At 51.4% G+C, this 19,234-nt stretch overlaps 1 protein-coding gene across 7 annotated transcripts in view; it reads right to left on the reverse strand.

Moving 5' to 3' along the window:
* Positions 1-19,234, reverse strand: part of ACACA (acetyl-CoA carboxylase alpha) — a 286,531-nt gene that overhangs the window by 5,901 nt on the left and 261,396 nt on the right. For all 7 annotated transcript variants that reach the window (XM_070772628.1, XM_070772626.1, XM_070772625.1 and 4 more), the window contains 3 exons: positions 18,387-18,499; positions 5,325-5,479; positions 4,282-4,452 (listed from right to left, as the gene is read on the reverse strand). In XM_070772628.1, coding sequence (XP_070628729.1) covers positions 4,282-4,452; positions 5,325-5,479; positions 18,387-18,499 — 439 coding nt within the window. The remainder of the gene's footprint in view (positions 1-4,281; positions 4,453-5,324; positions 5,480-18,386; positions 18,500-19,234) is intronic.

The raw sequence follows: 19,234 nt of genomic DNA on the forward strand, positions 1-19,234 counted from the left end.
TTATATGAACGGTTTGCTGGTCACTCAAAATATGAGTGGACAATGACCCCCAAGTCCAACCCTGGTCAAGTGTCAACTACAGCGCTGAGCGCACAGCAGCCACGGGGTCACGATCCTGGTCAACAGTGTTTTTAGCAAGAATCAACAAACGTAGGCACTGCAGCCCCACGCGGTTTTTTTTTTAAATAACAGACCTGGGAGGGTTTGCTCTGCTATTGTGAGCAAGCTTCTCCCACCCAGGGCCAGGGAGTCTGCAGTGCCTCATTTGCCCTCCCGGAACAGAGCCATGAAGCTCGTCACTCCATCCAGCACGGCCGACGCTCTGCTGTCATCATTTCCCTGAAAACGTGCCTGACTACTCCCACTGTGGATTTCAAGCAGCTGCGGGCCTGGCCCCGTATGTTACCTGCCTGCACTCATCCCAATTGCAAAGTTTTAATACCAGTAAAGTATTAATGATTAAAGGTCAGAGCAGCATGGCCTTACAGTACGTGTTCAGCAGGCACTTTATCTGGCTGTGCATCCGTGGGTCAGTATATCTGGCATTACTCGGCTCACTAATTATGTGTAGTAATTAGTCTATCTTACAAAATCTAAATGACTTGTTGGGAAAGTTTCATTCCTAATGTATCGGATTGCTGTTAAGGCCTCCTTATGTGGTGGTGCAGCAGGGCCTGGGGGTGAACAGGCCGCAGGCTGATGGATGTGAGCCCGAAGCCCAGGCCTCATAGATAATTCACCTCGTGAGCGGCCTGGAGACGCCCCTGCGAAGCGATCTTCTTTTCCTGAGGCTTTGGAGGACGCTAGTGGTAGCCCCGTGGGCTGGGGCGGCCGCTGGGCCTCGTTTCTGGGAGCCGCCCCAGCCCCAGCCCTGCTGCCCAGGTTCCACCTCACCTCCTCCCTTCCTGGCCCTAAATCAGAAGTTTGGTGCCCAAGACTTGTTCACGGGAAGCTTGGGGACAGTGGAAATCAGGTGGCCCTACCAGTGGTGCTTCTTCCTCTCCCGACTTCACGAGGGCCTCCACTGGCCATTGGTCTCGTTTGGGAATGCAGAAGAAGAATGGATTTGCAGCTTCCTGGGTGGTAAGGGAGCACCACGGCATCCTGGATCTTGGACAGATTAGGGCCAAGTCAAGGGCTTCCCTGGTGGCTCGGCAGTGAAGAATCCACCTGTCTCCAGAGGAGTCCCCAATGCAGGGGACTCGGGTTTGTTCCCTGAGTTAGGAAGATCCTCTGGAGAAAGAACTGGCGACCCACTCCAGTGTTCCCGCCTGGGAAATGCCATGGACAGAGGAGCCCGGTGGGCTCCAGTCCATGGGGTCACAAAGAGTCGGACACGACTGAGCAACGACAACAAGAAGGCCGAGAGCTGCTGAGTGCACGGGCCGCCCGGCTCTGTTTCTAGCCGCGCTGTTACTGAGCCCGCCTTCGAGCATGCCACGCTGAGGGGCCAGGAGGAAGCCGAGCTCCAGACACGGGGCTCGGTCCTTACAGTGTCGTTCAACATGCCCCAACCCTTGTGAGACAAACAACATCCCTATTTGACACGTGAGGAAGGGACGGTTAAGTACATCTGAGCCAGCACACGGCAAAGCGGGGATCCAAAAAGTGTTACGATTCCAGAAAACACATCCTTCTCAATTTCTTCTACTGGAGCTTGGATGGGGTTGGGGGTGGGGTGGGAAGTCAGCCTGTCTGAAAAACCACACACCTTCAACTATGGATCTGAGAGTCAGCAGAGGAAACGTGCCTGAGAGACACATGTGCCTTGCTCTGACAGCCAGATTGGACCTAAGCTCTTGTTATCTTTTCAGGGAACTGTGGCGATGCTTTTCTTCTCCCTGCAGTCACACTACGAACCGTAAACCCCACGATTTCCTACAGTGGGACTGCCCCTGTGGATTCAAACAGTCCCACAACTCATGGCAACAGATTCCTCTCAGGGAGACAAAAGAGCTCTACTCCTCAGTTATACAGCATCACAGTGTCTTCAGACTTGCTGTCCCAGAATCTCTTTATTCAGGACTAAGATTTAAAGCAAAGAAAAGGAATTTCTATGAAGAAAACAACGCACAGCACGGCTCACAGGCACTCACACTAAGCGCCCTCCTCACCAGCAGCCACAGTGAGGGTCCCAGGGGCCAAGCCAGGCCCCAGGCCTGGAGCGCCGGCAGCGCACAACGCCCACCCCGTCTGAAGAACCGGGGGAAGGTGCGGGTTTTGAGGTGCTCCCAAGCACCGAGCAGGCTTGGCCCCTCCGAGGCAGCCACACGGATTTTCAACAGGACAACACTCTGCTCTCAAGGGCGCTGCAGACTTTATCACCTGCCTCCCACTAACCCGAGTTCTGCTGAGCCTGCAGAATCCAGAAAGAGGTTTCAAAGCCGCACAGAGGGATCGCCCACCCTTCCTCTCTCTCTCCCCCTGCCCTGACTGCTCCGGGGGACGCTGTCTTCTGTAGATGGGGGGAGCGATACATTTGGGTCCCGGAGCCTCTGGTCTCCCCTCCTGAGCTGGGGTGTCTTCTGCACTTGACCTTCAGCCAGGAGTGTGTCCACATGGGTGGCTGTTCCCTCCATCGACAAGGGAGGGGTGACCTGCTTCCCCGCCAGGCCACCCCCGGGGCGGGGGGCTGGGGCGCCCCCAAAGGGCCTGTCGCTGGCTTCCGCTCAGAGGGGGCCCGCCTTCCTGCACCCTTGTGCCCGTCACGGCCGTGCGTGGCCGTCAGTGACTAAGGCGGGAGGAAGGCCCTCTCTCGGCGGCCCGCGCACACTCCATTTACCTGGCTGGTCTCTCTGAACTGCACAACCACCTCTTATTTTACACTTGCGTGACTTTCAATGCCAACTTCCACACGAAGTTGCCAGTGGCCACTGACATAATCGACTGACCTGAACCTGAACCACAAGTCGCAGAAGGCTGTCCTCCCCGGCTGCACATCCGAAACATTTATCCAAGGCAGTAAAGAAGAGGGGGGACTTAACATGGGGGGATCTTAGAATCACCCCAACCCACTGACTTTAAAACTGACAGCAGGCCCTGGAACTGCTTCCTGGGAACAGTCAGCGGAGACCTCAGGCGACACTTCCCGGGAGGAGGCCGGCAAGCCTACCATCCGGCCCTCCAGGCAGCCCCTCAGCAGTGCTCTAAGCTAGCAGTCACCAACTGTTTTCCGTCACACGGCTACCGGGAAGAGAGAAGTGTATTTCCAGCACGTACTACCCATATGCTGATAAAATGTATGTATGATGTTTATGATTCAGTCCAGATAGTCACTATGAATACAGGTTGACTGCTTCTTCTTAGTAAGAATAAATAGAAATAAAAGTTCCGACTTTTCCTGCCCATCTTCCCGTGGACGGTCTTGTGCAGCCCAGGGTTCCAGAGGCAGGAGCTGGGGACTGGCTGTCCCGGCCGCAGCCCCGGGGCAGGATGGCTGGGGACGCGGCCTCAGTGGGTGCTGACCCAGCCCGCCCCGCACTGTCACCCCCGGGAGCTGTGGACCTGAGATCGGAAGACCTTCAGCAGGAGCCTTCATGCCCACGTCAGGGTCCTGCCCCTCAGCACCGCCCCTGAGGGGTGGCACGCCTCACACAGGTCCCACTGCCATGAGACACTCAGCGGCTCCCGCAGAGCCCAGGACAGCCCAGCCCCTCCGCACGCTCCCCCGGCCTCACCACCCCAGCTCCGGGCCATCCCGAGTACCTGTGGTGCCCCATGCGCGGCACCCCCGCCCGCCATCAGGCTCGGAACGTGCTGTTCCTTCTGCCTGAGACGTTCCTTCCTCCCCAAGTCGAGCTTTGCCTCTGCTTCCTTCCTACTCTGTTTTCAGGTCTCTGCTGAGACATCACTTCTAAAAATCTTCCAGACTCTGCCCTCCCTGCCCACAGAGCGGGTCAGACTCTGCTTTGCCATGGTTTGCCATGGCAGGTTTGCCATGGTTGATGTCGGCCACTCTTGTGCGTGACCTCTTGAGGCCTCAGTCACCCTGCCTTGGCAGTGGGCTCAGCGAGGACAGGAACAACGTCTGCCTCTCTCCCTGGCCAGTATTTATTGATCGGAAGCATTCAGGAAGGTTTGCTGGATGACTGAATGAGCTGCAAGGAACGCCTGACCGCCCCTCTCCCAAGCCGTCAGGATGTGTTACTGCGGGGAGGACACAGGCTGAGGCCCGTACCCCCTCCCCTTCCGAGGCTCAGAGACTCCCAGACGCTGAGCCGGGCGGTGCTGGGGTGGGGGGTGAGGAGCGGCGCGAAGGCCCCTCCGGGGACGCGCACCTACCTTCACGGTTCCCTCCACCTCCACAAACCAGCGCCTTAGCATGGCCTGGATCTGGCCGTCTGTCAGCTCGGGATTGGCATTGTGGATTTTCTTCTTGACCAGGTCCTCCAGCAACAGCCGCCTCAGCCGCCAGTAGAAGAAGGTGCGTGAAGTCTTCCAATCCAGGATGTCCTACCCCGGGACAACAGAAAGCTCAGTCTCCCGAGATCGGTGCCCAGGCCGGAGGCACTCCATAGGCACAAACCCTACTCTCCAGTAAGTGCCTCGGAGACCTGAGAGCCGGCCATGAGCTCCCAGCCCCTGCAGACGTCTCCCTGGTTCAGAGCCACAGCCCCGCGCACGCCCAACTGCAGCACCGTGCAGGGATGGGCCTGGCTGACGGCAGGCCCACACGTGACCGAGATGTTCTGGGGCGGGGGGTGTCTTGAGTTTCCAGATAGCCAGTATGTGGGGCTGGTTTTGAGCAGATAGCTCAACTTGCATGCAGGTTTTGGTTTCCCTGCTGGCCCAGATGGTAAAGAATCCTCCTGCAGTGCAAGAGACCTGGGTTCCATCCCTGGGTTGGGAAGATCCCCTGGAGGAGGGCATGGTGACCCACTCCAGTATTCTTGCCTGGAGACTCCCAGGGACAGAGGAGCCTGGCGGGCTACAGTCCACGGGGTCACCAAGAGTGAGACACGACCGAGCGACTAACACTTCACTTTAAATGAGGACTGGCTGCTGCTGGACTTGACCCTGGAGGAACCCACAGCCTGAGGACCCCTGGGGCGGCTGTCCCCAGGGCACTGCGTAGGACTCAGATTCCCGCCAGTAAAATGGAGCCCGCCTCCTGAGTCGTCCCCGGGAACCTAAATCATGAACTGTTTTAGGATGATTACGGGCATAGCAAAGGGACAAGGTCTCCTCTGCAGAAGAGAACACGGGCTCCTCCACACACGAGCCGACAGCTCCCTGCGAGGGAGCCCGTGTGCGCGCGCCAGGTGGACGTGGGCTGGCGGCGTGTCTCTGACAAGCCGGTCTCAGAAGCAGGGCTGCGTACTCACGTTAATGACCCCCTTCTCCTGCATGCGGCCCGGGGTGTCGTGCAGGTCTGCAAACTGCACGGCCACCTGGTGGTAGATGGGAAGGAGGAACTCCTCTCGCTCCTTCAGCTTGCTCTCCAGCTCCTTCCGCTCGGCCACACTGAGCTCGGGGGTACCTGCGAGGGGACAGACCGTCAGGGGCAGGGGGCCATGGTCCTGGGGGCTTGGGGGCCCGGCTCTCTGCTGTCTTCGCTGCCTCTGCTGATAACTGGACCCCGCAGACACCAGACCTGCCATGGGGCCCTTCCCGGTGGGGGTGAGTCACGAAAGCAGCCTCCGGGGCGCCCACTCCCCAAGCAGGTGCCAGCTGCCTCCTGGAGGCCTCTCCCCATCTCACCGACAGGAGGCCCCTGGTCCCCACGAAGGCCACTGTCCCGCGAACCGCGAGCAGCCCCAGAATGGCCACCCCACCCGGAGCGTGGACCAGCTGGGGACGCCCTCCGCCTCCGTACACCCAGCAGCAGCGCTTCCCTCCCCACGTCTGGTCACCTGCCCAACCCGCCAAGGACCTACTGTCCTCAGAGCTGGAGCTGCCTGGCTTCACAGCTCTAAACTCATACTTGGATACTCTTAACCTGAAATTTGTCAGAATCCACCCCAGTGAGAGCCTGAAGCACATGTTTCATGCTGGCTTGGTGGATTAGCCTGCCTCCTCGTCTCCTGCCTGGGCTCTTATGGCCAGAGCCAACCCCTGACCACCGTGACAAAGACACTCTAGTTCTTGGGCTAAAAGAAGAGGAGGAGAAAAGAGAAAGGTAGGGGACTTCCCTGGTGGTTCAGTGGCTGAGACCTCGTGCTCCCAATGCAGGGGGCCCAGGTTTGATCCCTGGTCAGGGAAGTAGATCCCGCATGCCGCAACTAAGACCCACCCGGCACAGCCAAATAAACAAAAGACAGTCCACAAACCCCATCTGGATCACCCAACTTACAAGCACGTGGCACCCTCACTCAATAGATGAGACCGTGGAATTACTTATAACAAGGAGCCTCCCACTCCTACTCAACAGTATCCCAGGAGAGGAGCTAACCCGTTGTACTTTTTTCCCTAATGACTCTCAGAACGAGACTTGCAATCAATACCGAAAATTTAGCTGTCCGCCTAGCAAGGACGCGTAAGTCTAGCTGAAGGAGCAATAGGTGACAGCCCCTGGTGTTGGTGACAACCTGAAGTGCTTGGTCACCAACGCTGACAAACGACTGCGTGGCCACAGGTGACGGCATGCATAAGGGAAAGGCCTGTTTTCAGCACGTCCGTCTGGAATGGGCCTTGCTTTTTATGCCGCTATGAATCACAAGCCGTAAACAGCCTTGGGCTGCTGAGCGAGCTGTAAGTATCATCCACAAACACATGTTAATAGATCAGGGGTGGAACTCTAGTACCTAGTTTCAGGTTTATGAGGTTTTTGGATACCCAAGCCCACTCTTTTTGTTTTCTTTCTTTAAACCCATCGCTACTTTGAAGCTGCGATGAGCCGTGGGGAGGGCGATCCTTCCTTGGGCTCTCACGCTGACCAATCACATTGGGCCCCTGGCCCTTCAGCAGCCTTCTTTCCAAAGCAGGAGCATGGTGTGACAACAGCGGGCCCCGCACTGTGAGACGAGACGGAGGCCCATCCATTCCAGTCTGGAGAATTCCTGGGAGGAGAGCTGACCAGCTTCTTCTGAGATGAGACGGTCACGGGTATAATACCCTTGATAGGGAAGCAAAGATCTTTTCTTCTCCAATAAAAGGAACCAAGAGACTCCTTGCAGAAATGGTTGATTCCAGGGCTGGAGCAGAAGAAATATTGAGATGAACTTGGAACATACTGTCACAGCATGTGGGCAAGCACTCAGAAACCGCCCGGGCGTGTGACAAGGGTACAGGAGGGCTTCCCCGGCGGCCCAGTGGCGACGAGTCTGTGCCTCTGCTGCAGGGGGTGCAAGCTTGATCCTTGGTCAAGGAACTAAGACGCCACATGCCATGTGGCCAAAACAAAATCAAGAACTTCTTAAAAAAAAAAAAGACACAAGAGCCAGTGTGAAGGTGTTCCAGCAGGCTAAATCTGGGACAATTTGAGCATCGGGCTGAATATTTATGGAATTAAATAAGAACCTGTAAGTCACCCTGACACACGTAATTAAATGGAAGAGAAGGGGAAAGAACGCCCTCCCTCTCCCCAGACCAACAACTAATAGAGAAGGAATGGCAGAATTAGAAAATCACCATTTTACAGCCATCACGGTCATTGATTCTGCCAAGAATTATCAATAGATACTAAAACTAGTGTGAGTGTTTGACGAGGAACAGGATATTTACATAGTCTCAAAGTATCTCCTTACAAATTACTTATTAATTACAAAGGGGGAAGATGGAAATGTTACAGTGGATTAACCCAGTGAACAAAGCCTTAAACAAGGAATCCAAGCTGACCAGCACCAAGAGCAGGACAAGCTGACGTCACGTGCCTCTTGACAAAACGTCCTGAGAAGGACATGACATCACTTTTGCAATATTCCTGCCAAAAGTGCATCATCTCTAACCCCAGGGAAACCTAACACAGACCCAAATGGCGGAACATGCTACAGAGTGACCTGGACTTTCTAAACAATGTCAAGATCATGAAAGTCAAAGAAAGGGCCAAGAACTATCCCAGATTAAAGGAGACAAAATCCTGGAGGACAAATTACAACATGTGCTGAGATTAGATCTCAGATCTGGAACAAACAAACAAACAAAAAAGCTAGAAAGGCTGTAAAGACACTATTAGGACAGCTGGTAAATTTTAATATGAATCGTGGATTAGACAGTAGTACTGTATCAATGTTACAGCTTCTGATTTTAATAAATGTATTTTGCTTATGTAAGAGAAAGTCTCTTCTTAGAAACATACACAGAATACGTATGGACAAAGGAGCGTGATGTCTACAAATGATCTCAGACGGTTCAAACAAAGCGCATACATGTGTGGGGAGAGTGAGCGAGGCAGCACATGGATGTGAAAATGGTAAAGCGAGTCAGACAAGATGGCAACAGCAGGTGAATCTGAGAAAAGGGCATCTGACGTCCACTGTACCATTCTTGTAACTTTTCTACAAAATTTTATAAAATGGAAAAAATTAGAAAAATAAGTGCCACTAAAAAAAAAATTTATCTTGGCCCCCTAGTACGTATAATCAGTTAACCAAAGCTAATACATACAGGGCACGGCTCTAAGTGCTTTTCATCCATTAACCTGTTTAATCCTTACAACGACCTTATGAGGCTGCCATTCCTATTATTCTCATCTTACAGGTGAGGAAACCGGGCCCTGCTTATTTATGTAACTTATCGAGGTCACAGAGCTGGAACGGGGCGAAGCCAGGCCCTGCGTGCAGCAGCTGGGCTCCTGAAGCTTTTGCGCATTGTGCTGTGAGTGTTCCTGGCTTATGTGTACACGTGTTTTGGTAGTGGTATCCCTTAAAACTTTAGAAAAGGCTAAATCAGAGGACGGCAGATTCCTGCCTGAGGAAGCTGAGGCGCCACCTCAGTCTCATTCCACAACCAGAGCAAGACAACGTGGCCAATGAACCCCACTCTGTGAGTGGCTAGGACATCGCCCCCTGTTACAGGCATACCTAGAGAATACTTTATTGCTAAAAAATGCCAAAACAAGTACAAAAACATCAAAACATAATATCAAAGGTCACTGATCACAGATCACCATGAGGAATATAATAATAATAATGAAAAAGTTTGAAAATGCAATAAAGCTAGGTATACCTGTAATTGTACTTGTTATGGTGAAATCAAATAATGCTCTCAAGCAGGAGTGCACGCTACAGGGAAATCACTGGTGAAAGGAAGAGTCAATCGATGCAGCAGACCTGACTTTTGTCTTAAGGAACTGCCACAGCTGCTCCAACCTTCAGCAGCCACCACTCTGATCAGTCAGCGGCCATCAACATTAAGGCAAGACCCTCCACCAGCAAAAGGATTCTGATTTGCTGAAGGTGCTCAGATAAATGGTGAACACTTTTTTTAGCACTGAAGTGGTTTTAAATTAGGGTAAGTGCATAGTTTTTTAAGATAGTATAATGCTACTGCACACTTAACAGACAGCAGTATAGTAGCAGCGTAACTCTTCTATGAACTGGGAAACCAAAGAAGTCATGGGACTCACTTTATTGCAAGATTCACTTTATCGTGGGGGTCTGGAACTGTGGCTTGGCGGTAAAGAATCTGCCTGCCAATGCAGGGAACAGGATTAGATCCCTGGGTCGGGAAGATCCCGTGGAGAAGGAAATGGCAACCCACTCCAGTACTCTTGCCTGCGAAATCCCAGACAGAAGAGCCTGGTGGGCTACAGTCCATGGCTCTGAAAAGAGTAGGACACGACTTAGTGAGTAAACAACTGGAACTGAACTCGCAATACCCCTGAGGCGCCTGGAGACCAGCAGGGAAGATCACAGCCCTGCTGGGGTCCCAGGGACGGCAGGGCCGAGCACGTGCCTGAACAGGGGCTTCCAGACCCTCCCAGCATGCCCCCTCTAGGTCAACAACATCCATTCCGATATGTGCCCCGTGTGTAACACACACCATTTACTGAGCATTTCCCACGTGCCAGGCGCTGCACTCCGTGATTTCAGGAACACACAGCTCATAAGTCACCACAGCTCAGACTTGGGTCTGGTCAGCAGCTAACACCGCAGCTGCCAGCAGGCCACCTCAGCGTCACTGAACATCTTCCAAGTTGCTCCAGGTACACCATCTCTAATCCTTGTACCGACCCAACCTTACAGACAGGGTCTGAGTACGCCAAGGCTCTGAAATGCGACAGAGACTTGCCCAACGGCACCTAGCTCTTAGGTAGAGAAGTCAGATTTACACTTGGCTCTGGCTGTCTCGGAAGCCTGTTCGTTAAATAGTACTGAAAGTGGCTAAGCAGTGACCAGAGGAGGGCAACTGGCCAGAGTCTGGTCCAGTGTTAGGTGGAGTTAAGAGCACAGCTCAGCACTGGGTGCAGAGTGGGAGGACTTCTGGGCTTAGGAACAGGGCATTCTGGGAACAAGGCCTTGGAGGGATAACTGGCCCCTTTACCAGCAGCGGGGACAAGGCGGCTAGTTCCCAGACTAACAAAATTCTCATCCACCCAGTCAAGTTATTCTAGAGCTCTGAAAGAATAATGAAATAAACCCCCTCCGACAGCCTGGCCCTCCGGAAACTAGGAGGATCCCAGAGCATCCCCTGAAGCCTGCAGGGTCTGATTCCTTTGGCGATGCCTCTGATTGCAGTTCAGACCTACCTCCCCAAAAGCAGCAAAGCAAGGCAAAGACATTAGTAGAGAAGGTATGCATTTTTAAATGCCCGTGAGAAAGATGAGTGTACTTAAAGAGGGGGAATAAAGGGTTTTCTCAATTTTATTTTCTACAAATAAAAAGGCTGCTCTTCAGCTGGTTACAGCACACGGGGGCCCCTCTCCTTGTACAGCAAAGCAGCCAGTCTCGGTAATGATTTAGGGGAGATTAACAAATATGTCAATGTCTATTTTCTGCTTAATTTAAAAGCGGCGTCTATAAAGATTTTTGACTTCTGAACCCTGTTCTCCTGGAAGAAAGGAGGTAAGAATGAGGAGGGGGATAAAGAGTGATTATCCTATCATTGATCGTTTGTCAGGAGCATTTCTTATTCACTGGACTATTGTAAAAAGCTAAGCTCTCGATCAATCCTGTAAGCTCCCTGTACAATTAAATATCTTGGAATGGTTTTCTTTCTTTTCTAGCCAGATTGCAGGGCCTCAGGGTTTTTAGGGAAGCAAGCCGGCATGTGTGCGTGTGTTTAAGAATATGCCTCTGAGAGGAAAGTCATTCTTTCTAGAATCCTACTTTAGGACAAGGCTGAAATGGGAAAAGAGAGGTAGGTCATTCCCATATCCTTCCGTCCCCCAAAATACAGTCCCCATGAAAACCTAAAAATCCAGCCTTACAATGAAAAATGTTTAAAGAGGGACTTCCCTGGCAGTCCAGTGGCTAAGACTCTGCACTCTCAGTGCTCGGGGCCTGGGTTCGGTCCCTGGTCAGGGAACTAGAGCCCGCATGCTGCAGCTAAAGATTCCACGTCTTGCCACAAAAATTAAAGATTCCGTGGGCCCTAGCTAAGACCTGGCAAGCCAAAGAAATAAATGAATAAGTATTTTTTAACAATGTTTAAAGAGTTAAATGCAAGAAGAGATACTATTAGTGTGATCTAATGAAAGCTAACATTATTGAGATATTCCCATACACTCATGTGTAAGTACTGTTAATCTCCTTTCATCTTCACGACAAAAGATCGCTGTGATTTCCTAGACGGGGAAACTGAAGCACACACAGAAGTGAAGCCCAAGGCCACAAAGGCAGGAAATGGTGGGGCTGGATTTGCACTTAGGCAGTCTGGCTTCAGAGTCCATACTTTTGAAATGAAACAAGTTAAACTGACTTGCAAGTGTCCACAGGATGGCAGCCCGTCAGGTGTCCCCCTGGGGCCAGGACAGAAGGAAAAGCCACCTCTCTCCTCCAGGAGAGAATGAAGAGAAGTTTCTGAGGAGAACACCGATTTCAGCAGCAGAGGTGTTTCTACCCAGCCTTGACCCTGGGGGAGACAGGAGGTGGTCGACCTTATCCTAGGCATGAGCAGAGCGTCCTATAGAGTAGGATTTTGGGGGCAGGGTGAGACCTTCAAAGCTCAGAACAAAAGTCAGAGTGGTAGGTTAAAATTTCTCCGCTCAGCCAAAGGCACTGGGTGATCTTGCAGAAATTTCTTCCCTTTTCTGAGCTGTCTCTCATTTATGGAACAACCATCCTAATTGGGCAAATAGGAAAAATATTTTATAAAAGAATGTGATATTGAATGTGTGTGTTCTTTTAATTCTTAACTTTTTTTTTTAGTCCTATGAAGAAGCCTATGTAAATTTAAACCCAATTTTAACTTTTATGGGCCCTTCTTCTTCCTCGGAAGAAAGCAATTTGCTTTGATTGGTTAAATACTTATAATGCTAGAGAAAAAGGACTAGATCACCCTCCCCACTAAGCTCCTGAATATCTCAGCTCTGAGAACACACACCCATTCCTCAACCTGGAGACTGAAAAATCAGCATAAAAAAAGACTGGAATCTTATTAAGATTCTGAAGTACAAACATAAGTAGCTGTTTAAAAAGATCTATGTAACCCCATTTTCTATGCTGAAAGAAATTTCTCTACAAAGATAGTAAGATAGGATGCAAAGAGAAAAGAAAAAAAACCACCAACCCTGCAAAACGATTTCTGTACCCATAACGGGTGTGCCTTTCTTTACCCAAAAGCGTTCTTGAAAAACTGTGTAAATCAGATCCTGTTTTTAATGCCTTAAGGGAGCTATTTAGAAGGAGCCCTGCAGTGACTCCTTTGGTAAAGCAAATAATCCTTTTGTAATGGGAATAATTTCTCCCAATGTATCTATTTTTTTCCCTTAAATCCCATTTTCATATATCTGCTTTTCTTCAGAGGGAGCTATACCTATCTAAATACAACTGTATTTGCATATTGATTTTAACAGCAACCCTCTCAAGGGACATTTAACCCTGAGGTTCCTTGTTAGTGCTCTGCTAAGGTGTTAGTCCTCTACTGTTCATATTTTTAAGAATCCTTATAGTCAACCCAGAGATTTCCAAGTGGGACTAACAAACAGATATTAAATATATTACTTGTCCCCTGGGCCACCCTGCACACATCCCACACAGAAGGCTCAGCAAACAGCGCAGATTCTCCGAGTTCTAGTGGCAGGAAGACTGGCAGTCTGTTTTCCTTCTCCAGGTTGCTCTCCCTAAGGTGGAAGGACAGGGATCTGAGTCACTGGGGACCCACAGGGGAAGAGGGTCCCTCTGACAAGTTCTGACCACCTTGGGCAGGCAGAAGCTTAGGTTCAGTCCCACAAAGGGCCTGCCGGGTCCCTCCGGCCTGATGGACTTGTGACTCACTCCTTTCTGGGAAGAGGCAAGCCCAGATGCTTCAACAAACAAAATCCGATTAGCAGATCACACCAGAAGGACCCCTTCTTCCCAGAAAAAGCTGTCACGACTGCACTAAACTGCACGAGGCCAAAGAGCTTCTGAACTGGTGCGATGAGGTGGGTTTTAAGCTGGGCCTCCTTAAGAGGGGGCTTCCCTGGTGGCTCAGATGGTAAAGGAATCTGCCTGCAATGCAGGAGACCTGAGTTTGATCCCTGGGTCAGGAAGATCCCCTGGAGAAAAGAATGGCAACCCACTCCAGTATTCTTGCCAAGAGAATTCCATGGACAGAGGAGCCTGGCTGGCTACAGTCCATGGGGTCATCATAAAGAGTCAGACATGACTGAAGGACTAACAATTTTCACCTTCACTTCCTTAAGAGGGGAGGCACAATCCCACCCTCACCTTCATGATTTAACCTTCAGCAGTCTTCCTATCACAGAGACCAGGGCTTGGGGGCCTCGATGCCCCCAGGAGGACACTCCACGTACAGCAGAGAGAGGGCCAGAGGCCACTCCCCAGGCGGACTGGTAGGGCTTCTTTCCTGTGCTCAGCTTTCCAGGCAGGGACACTGCTTCCTGCTTCAACAGGCCACACGGGCTTTTCTGCTTACGGCATCCCAAAGAGGACACAAGAGATGGAAAAGCACACGGAGCGCAGAGACTCCATCATCCCTGCTAGAGAGAGCAGCTCAGCTGAGTCCCCTTAACTCAAGGATGCGTCAGTTTCCTGTCATCCTGGTGGCTAAAGGGGAAGCTCAGGAGGGAAGCAGGCCTGAGGATCTTCAGACACGTGGATCCTCACCCGCAGTCACAATATTCCCTCTGCGCCTGGGGTGCCTCAGGCTGGAAGGCGTGGGGGTGAAGCGTAGGTGTGTGTGCAGATCTGGGCAGGGGCCAGCTCACCGGGCTGCCTCTGCCTGCCTCAGACCACCACTCCCAGGGCACGCTTCATCATCGTGGGCACAGCCGGCGCGCAGCATGGCAGGCTGCCCGGCTGTCCGGGAACAGGGCCACCGCCAAGACGTGTGTCTGGAGAACAAAGAAGCTCCACCAAGCGGCCCCTTGGCCCGGTATTCCTAGCGTTGAGGACAGGGGCTGCAGGGAGTGTACAGTGGCTTTGCACTCGGACCGGACGGCTCCCCCTCCGCCTAAATTGATGTGTCACTTCCCTCTGAACACAGGAGGAGGGCGAAGATGCCGGAGGACCGTGCATCACAGCATCAAGAGGCCAGGCTGTGCAGGCCGACCGGCTCCCCGGCCACCCTGCCTGTCCCGGAGGTAGAAAGATGTCAGAGCGAGACGGGGAGGCCTTGGCGGGCTGCGCGCTGCGTCCAGAGATGGAGTTTCATTTCCTCACAGCAACCAGATGGAGGACATGCTCCCCTCGGCACTGACTCTGCCAAGCCCTGGTTCTGAGGACTCAGGGTCAGAACCCACCTGGCAATGCAAGATTCCGGGATCTGGGCCGACACTGCATTTTTTGCTGGGGCAGTTATCCCCTTTTCCTTCATCAGGGGCCAATCCACATACTAATTTCATACTCTCTGTTGTAACCAGAGAACTGTGCACGAGTAATTCACCACCACTATCCAGACTAACTGGATAAAATGACAAAAGGTCATTTTCTTAAAAATAAAATCCCGAAAGACATGAAGTTACTGTTCAGTCGCTAAGTCATGTCTGACTCTTTGCAACCCATGGACTGCAGCATGCCAGGGTTCCCTGAAGTCAGCTGTTCAAAATAAAATTATTCACTCATTAAGTATTATTAATGAGTAAATACCATTTACGATTTTGACCACAGTCAGTCACCGTGCACTGGTCTAAGTGGCTGGACAGCACGCTCCCCCGGGCTGAGGCCGACTGGAAAGAGACGGGGAGCGCAGGACAACATCCACTCCCACAGGCTCCCTCCTGCAGCAGGTTCCTCTCGGGGCAGCTGGGTTCAGATCACAAAGGGAAGCGCTCTTGTTTAACTTTGATCAGGCTCAGTACCCAAGGCAAATCGGAGGAAATCCTGAGAAGAGCGGGCACAGGGAACCAGAAATTCCCTCCTGGGCACAGGCGTATATTTATTTTGTATCTTGGATGACTTATTTAACGCTTCCTTCTGCCTCAATCTCCCAATCTGGAAAACTAAGTCATTTTCACCCATTTTGTAAAAGAAAAAAAGGCATTTTGGCAGTCTGCTTCTAGGCACAAAGAAAGGAGCCAGACGCTGATGTGAACCCCAAAGGAGCTGGCTTTGCGACACTCCTCCCGTGACACCACCGCTGACCTGTCCTGTCACAAACACGCCTGAATGCCCATGGTCTCCCCATCCGACTGAGAACGCCTGAGAGACGAGACTGCTGCCACTGCTGCTTTCACGTTTCCTTCCCTGTGCCACTCGCTCCAAAGGGGGCCGAAGGCACCCAGAGTGCTCGATTCCAAACGCGGCACCTGCGGCTGCTTCTGGCAACCAGGATGGAGAGGAAAGGATGCCGATCCCCACGTTTGGAAGGTGCTTTGCAGATTCAGAGCAAACGCATGTTCATCCAATCCCGATGCTGACCAGGAAGGGGCAGTGGCCCCCACTCTCCGGATGAAAGAACGGATGCTCGGAGAAGTTCAACAACCTTCCTGCAAGCAACACACCCAGGACTTGCACACATTTATCTCACTCCACATGCACAGGCAGGAGACAGGAGATGCGGGTTCGATCCCTGGGTGGGAAAGATGCCCTGGAGAAGGAAACGGCAACTCACTCCAGTGCTCTAGCCTGGAGAATCCCATGGACAGGGAGCCTAGTGGGCTGCAGTCCATGGGGTCGTAGAGTCAGACAGGACTGAGCAACTAACACTTTCGCTGTCTTTCATTTTTCCTCCAGCTCCACTGATCATGCCCCAGGCTGCCCCAGGCCAGAGCCTGCTTCACATTTAGCCCACTGAGGAGTCTTTCTCTTGTGCCATTTTGGTCAAGGTTAAATAAATCTGGTTTTCTTCACCGTGGATTGGAAATTGATAATGAGATGATTTGTAACAAATGATTAAATGGCCATCACTTGGGAAGCTCCTCCTCTTCCCCTTCCCACGTTTCAAAAGTTGAAAGGTGCTGGGTGAAGGTGGGAGCGATGTCACTTGCCTCCCAGAGAAGGAAGCTTCAGCCCCACACCCCTCACCCTCCAGCCTCTCTGCAAACAGATGTCAGAGAGGATCCCTCTGCCTACCACCCAGTTGCTCTGAAGGGATGATCACAGCCATTGGGGGGTTAAAAAGAGGCAGTGAACCCCCAGTTAATGAGGAGGAATTCAGCAGGCAGTGTAAGATAAATGGAGCTCTCTCTGCTTCTGCTGGAGTCAGCATGAACTGCGGCCCTGCGGCTTGTTTGTGGCAAATGGAGTGCGCGAAATATCAAAGGGCAGTGATCCAGAAGAAGACCGACTTTGACAAATTTTAAATTGGCCAGAAAGAAAACCAGCAAAAAAAAAAAAAAAAGAAGGAAAAAAGAAAAATAAAGAGAGAGAAAATTCTGTAATTCGCAGTGTCCTGCAATTGTGGCGTTGCTGCCTTTGTACGGAATGAGGGGTAAAAACTGCAGCAACGATCGCCGGATGCTGGGAGCAATTATGAGCATCTTAGTGAGATGCTTATCGGTGGCTGAAGCTTTTAGAGCTCTCTCTGTGTACAGTTGCGAGGAACTTGCACTTGAGCTGCAGTTACTTTAATTAAAGTGTATGGGGTTGGTCAGAAGTTAATTATCCTGTTTGGAGAAGAAAGGTGGGGGGGAGGAAAAACCACCTCAACAATTCTGGGTGGCAATAGATTTTAGAAACCTGGCCAATTTCTTGTCGTCTGTGTGCAGATCCTATAAAAGGATCAGGCTGTACTGGGTGAGAGCTATTGGCAGTTGTTTCCTAACGGAAAACAATGGGACACGAACAGGGTTTATGGTAGCCCGAGTCGCTGTGTACAGCAAACACTCTGGAAAGCCCCATGGGCAGAGGAGCCTGGAGGGCTGCGTTCGTGGGGTTGCCCAGAGTCGGATGCGACTGAGCACACACGCTCGTGCATGGCTCAGGGCTCCAGAGTGAGGACAGGCACACACCCAGCAGCTTCTGTGTCTCTCGATGGGGCGGGTGTAGAGGGCTCACCAATGGCACTTCACTAATTAAACTGTTACTTGGAACATAAAGAGCTAGCACCTCTTGTTCTACGTCTTCCATTCACTGGATTTCACTACCTTTTAAAGACAATCTCTCTGTTCCTTTAGAAAAAAACAAAATCAAACCAAACCAACAAACAAAAGAACCTCAAGTCATGATCTTTTACTAACACAGCAAAGGTCTCAGTGGGAGACCTGGGCAGAAAATCAGTGTTTTAAGAGACTCGGAAACTCTTTCAGGCTCTGGACTCAACACAGGGCTCCCACGGTGTAGTCCAGTGTTCCAATCGCAAGAGCCTTCCAAAAGCCCCGGAAACAAGTGAGCAACCCGGTAAAAGCTGGATGCGTGGAGCACAGATGCTCCCGGGGCACTGCGGCCTGGCCTCTGCTGTACATGCACAGTGTGCGCTCTCTGCTTCCACTTCTCCAGCTCGGGATGGCCCTAGCGTGCCGCTGGGCAAGGCTGTGGCTTTCCCATCCCATGACACGGACTCTTACATCCCTCAGCAATGAGGCGGGCTTGTCCAGAGAGACGAGCAGGAACAGGACACTTAGGCTGACCATGCTTTCTGCCTGGCCGGCCTGCCCCCAACAGCAGTGTACCACTAACCGTTCTGGACAAGGACATCCACAAGCCTAGAATGATGGGCTGCTTGAACTGTAAGGATATATCAGAAGGAAAATCGGGTGACTTTTGCCTGTTTAGGGCCCACTTCCCCTCCTATTACACACACTGTTTCATTCTACCAAGGTTCTTACCATAGAGAGGACAGTAAATAAAGATTATCATGAATTTGATCAAATGCTTCAGTACCTCTTCCCCTGGCCTATGAATGCACTCATTACAAATCAGCTGAACGGCTCATTGACTTGCCAGGAGGACAAGCAGACATACCCAATCGCTCAGCCAAGTGGATGTAGACTGGGTCCACCCGACGCATGGTTTTCACCAGATCCTTTCTGCGGAATTTGATTTCGACTGTCCCTTCCGGCTCCAGAACGGATCCCCTGGATCAGAGAGAAAAGAAGGGAGACAAAACAGAAATAGAGGCACTTTAATGAAAGGAGACAACACAGAGAGAGGCCGGTTACTGTCTGTGGACCAGGAAATAGCTTCGCTATGGTTCTGCCCACCCACGGTTCACAGAAGTAACCCCGGAGGGGAAGAGCAGGCACCAGAGAGTCTAAGTGGGCTGCGAGAGAGGCCTGGCAGAAAGCAAATAAATTCATTCTCATTATGACATCAGTCTACTTCCATCTCAAAGGGAGAAGATACAGGTTCCACCATCTACAGCTGAGAAGGGTGAAAGAAGTCACATTTTCCAGAAAAAGAAAAAAAAAAAAAGTTGATGTAGGTGCAGTGACAGTTGGACAATCTCCATCATGCATGCTGTGCAACGAGGGGAGTGGGTGCCGACCAGTCCCACGCACGCACGGCAGCCTGCTGTTTGCACTCGGGCTCACGGGGCCAGGCCAAGCTGGGGAGGAAACGGTCAGCCTGCCGCCATGGAAATGACAGGCCGAGGGGCTTCAGGGTCACTTCCAGTACATACTGATGACGTTCTATTACCAGGAAGTTCACCCTAAACACCTTTCTTTTAAAAAAACCTTCTACACATTAAAAAAATAATATACATATGTATATTGTTTTACATATATATAATTTTTGACGTGTAGAAGGTTTTATTAAAAAAAAAAAAAAAGAATATATATATACACACACACACAGTGACTTCCTAGGTG

This window comes from Bos indicus, chromosome 19 (assembly GCF_029378745.1).
Source record: "Bos indicus isolate NIAB-ARS_2022 breed Sahiwal x Tharparkar chromosome 19, NIAB-ARS_B.indTharparkar_mat_pri_1.0, whole genome shotgun sequence".
In the NCBI taxonomy this organism is placed as follows: domain Eukaryota; kingdom Metazoa; phylum Chordata; class Mammalia; order Artiodactyla; family Bovidae; genus Bos; species Bos indicus.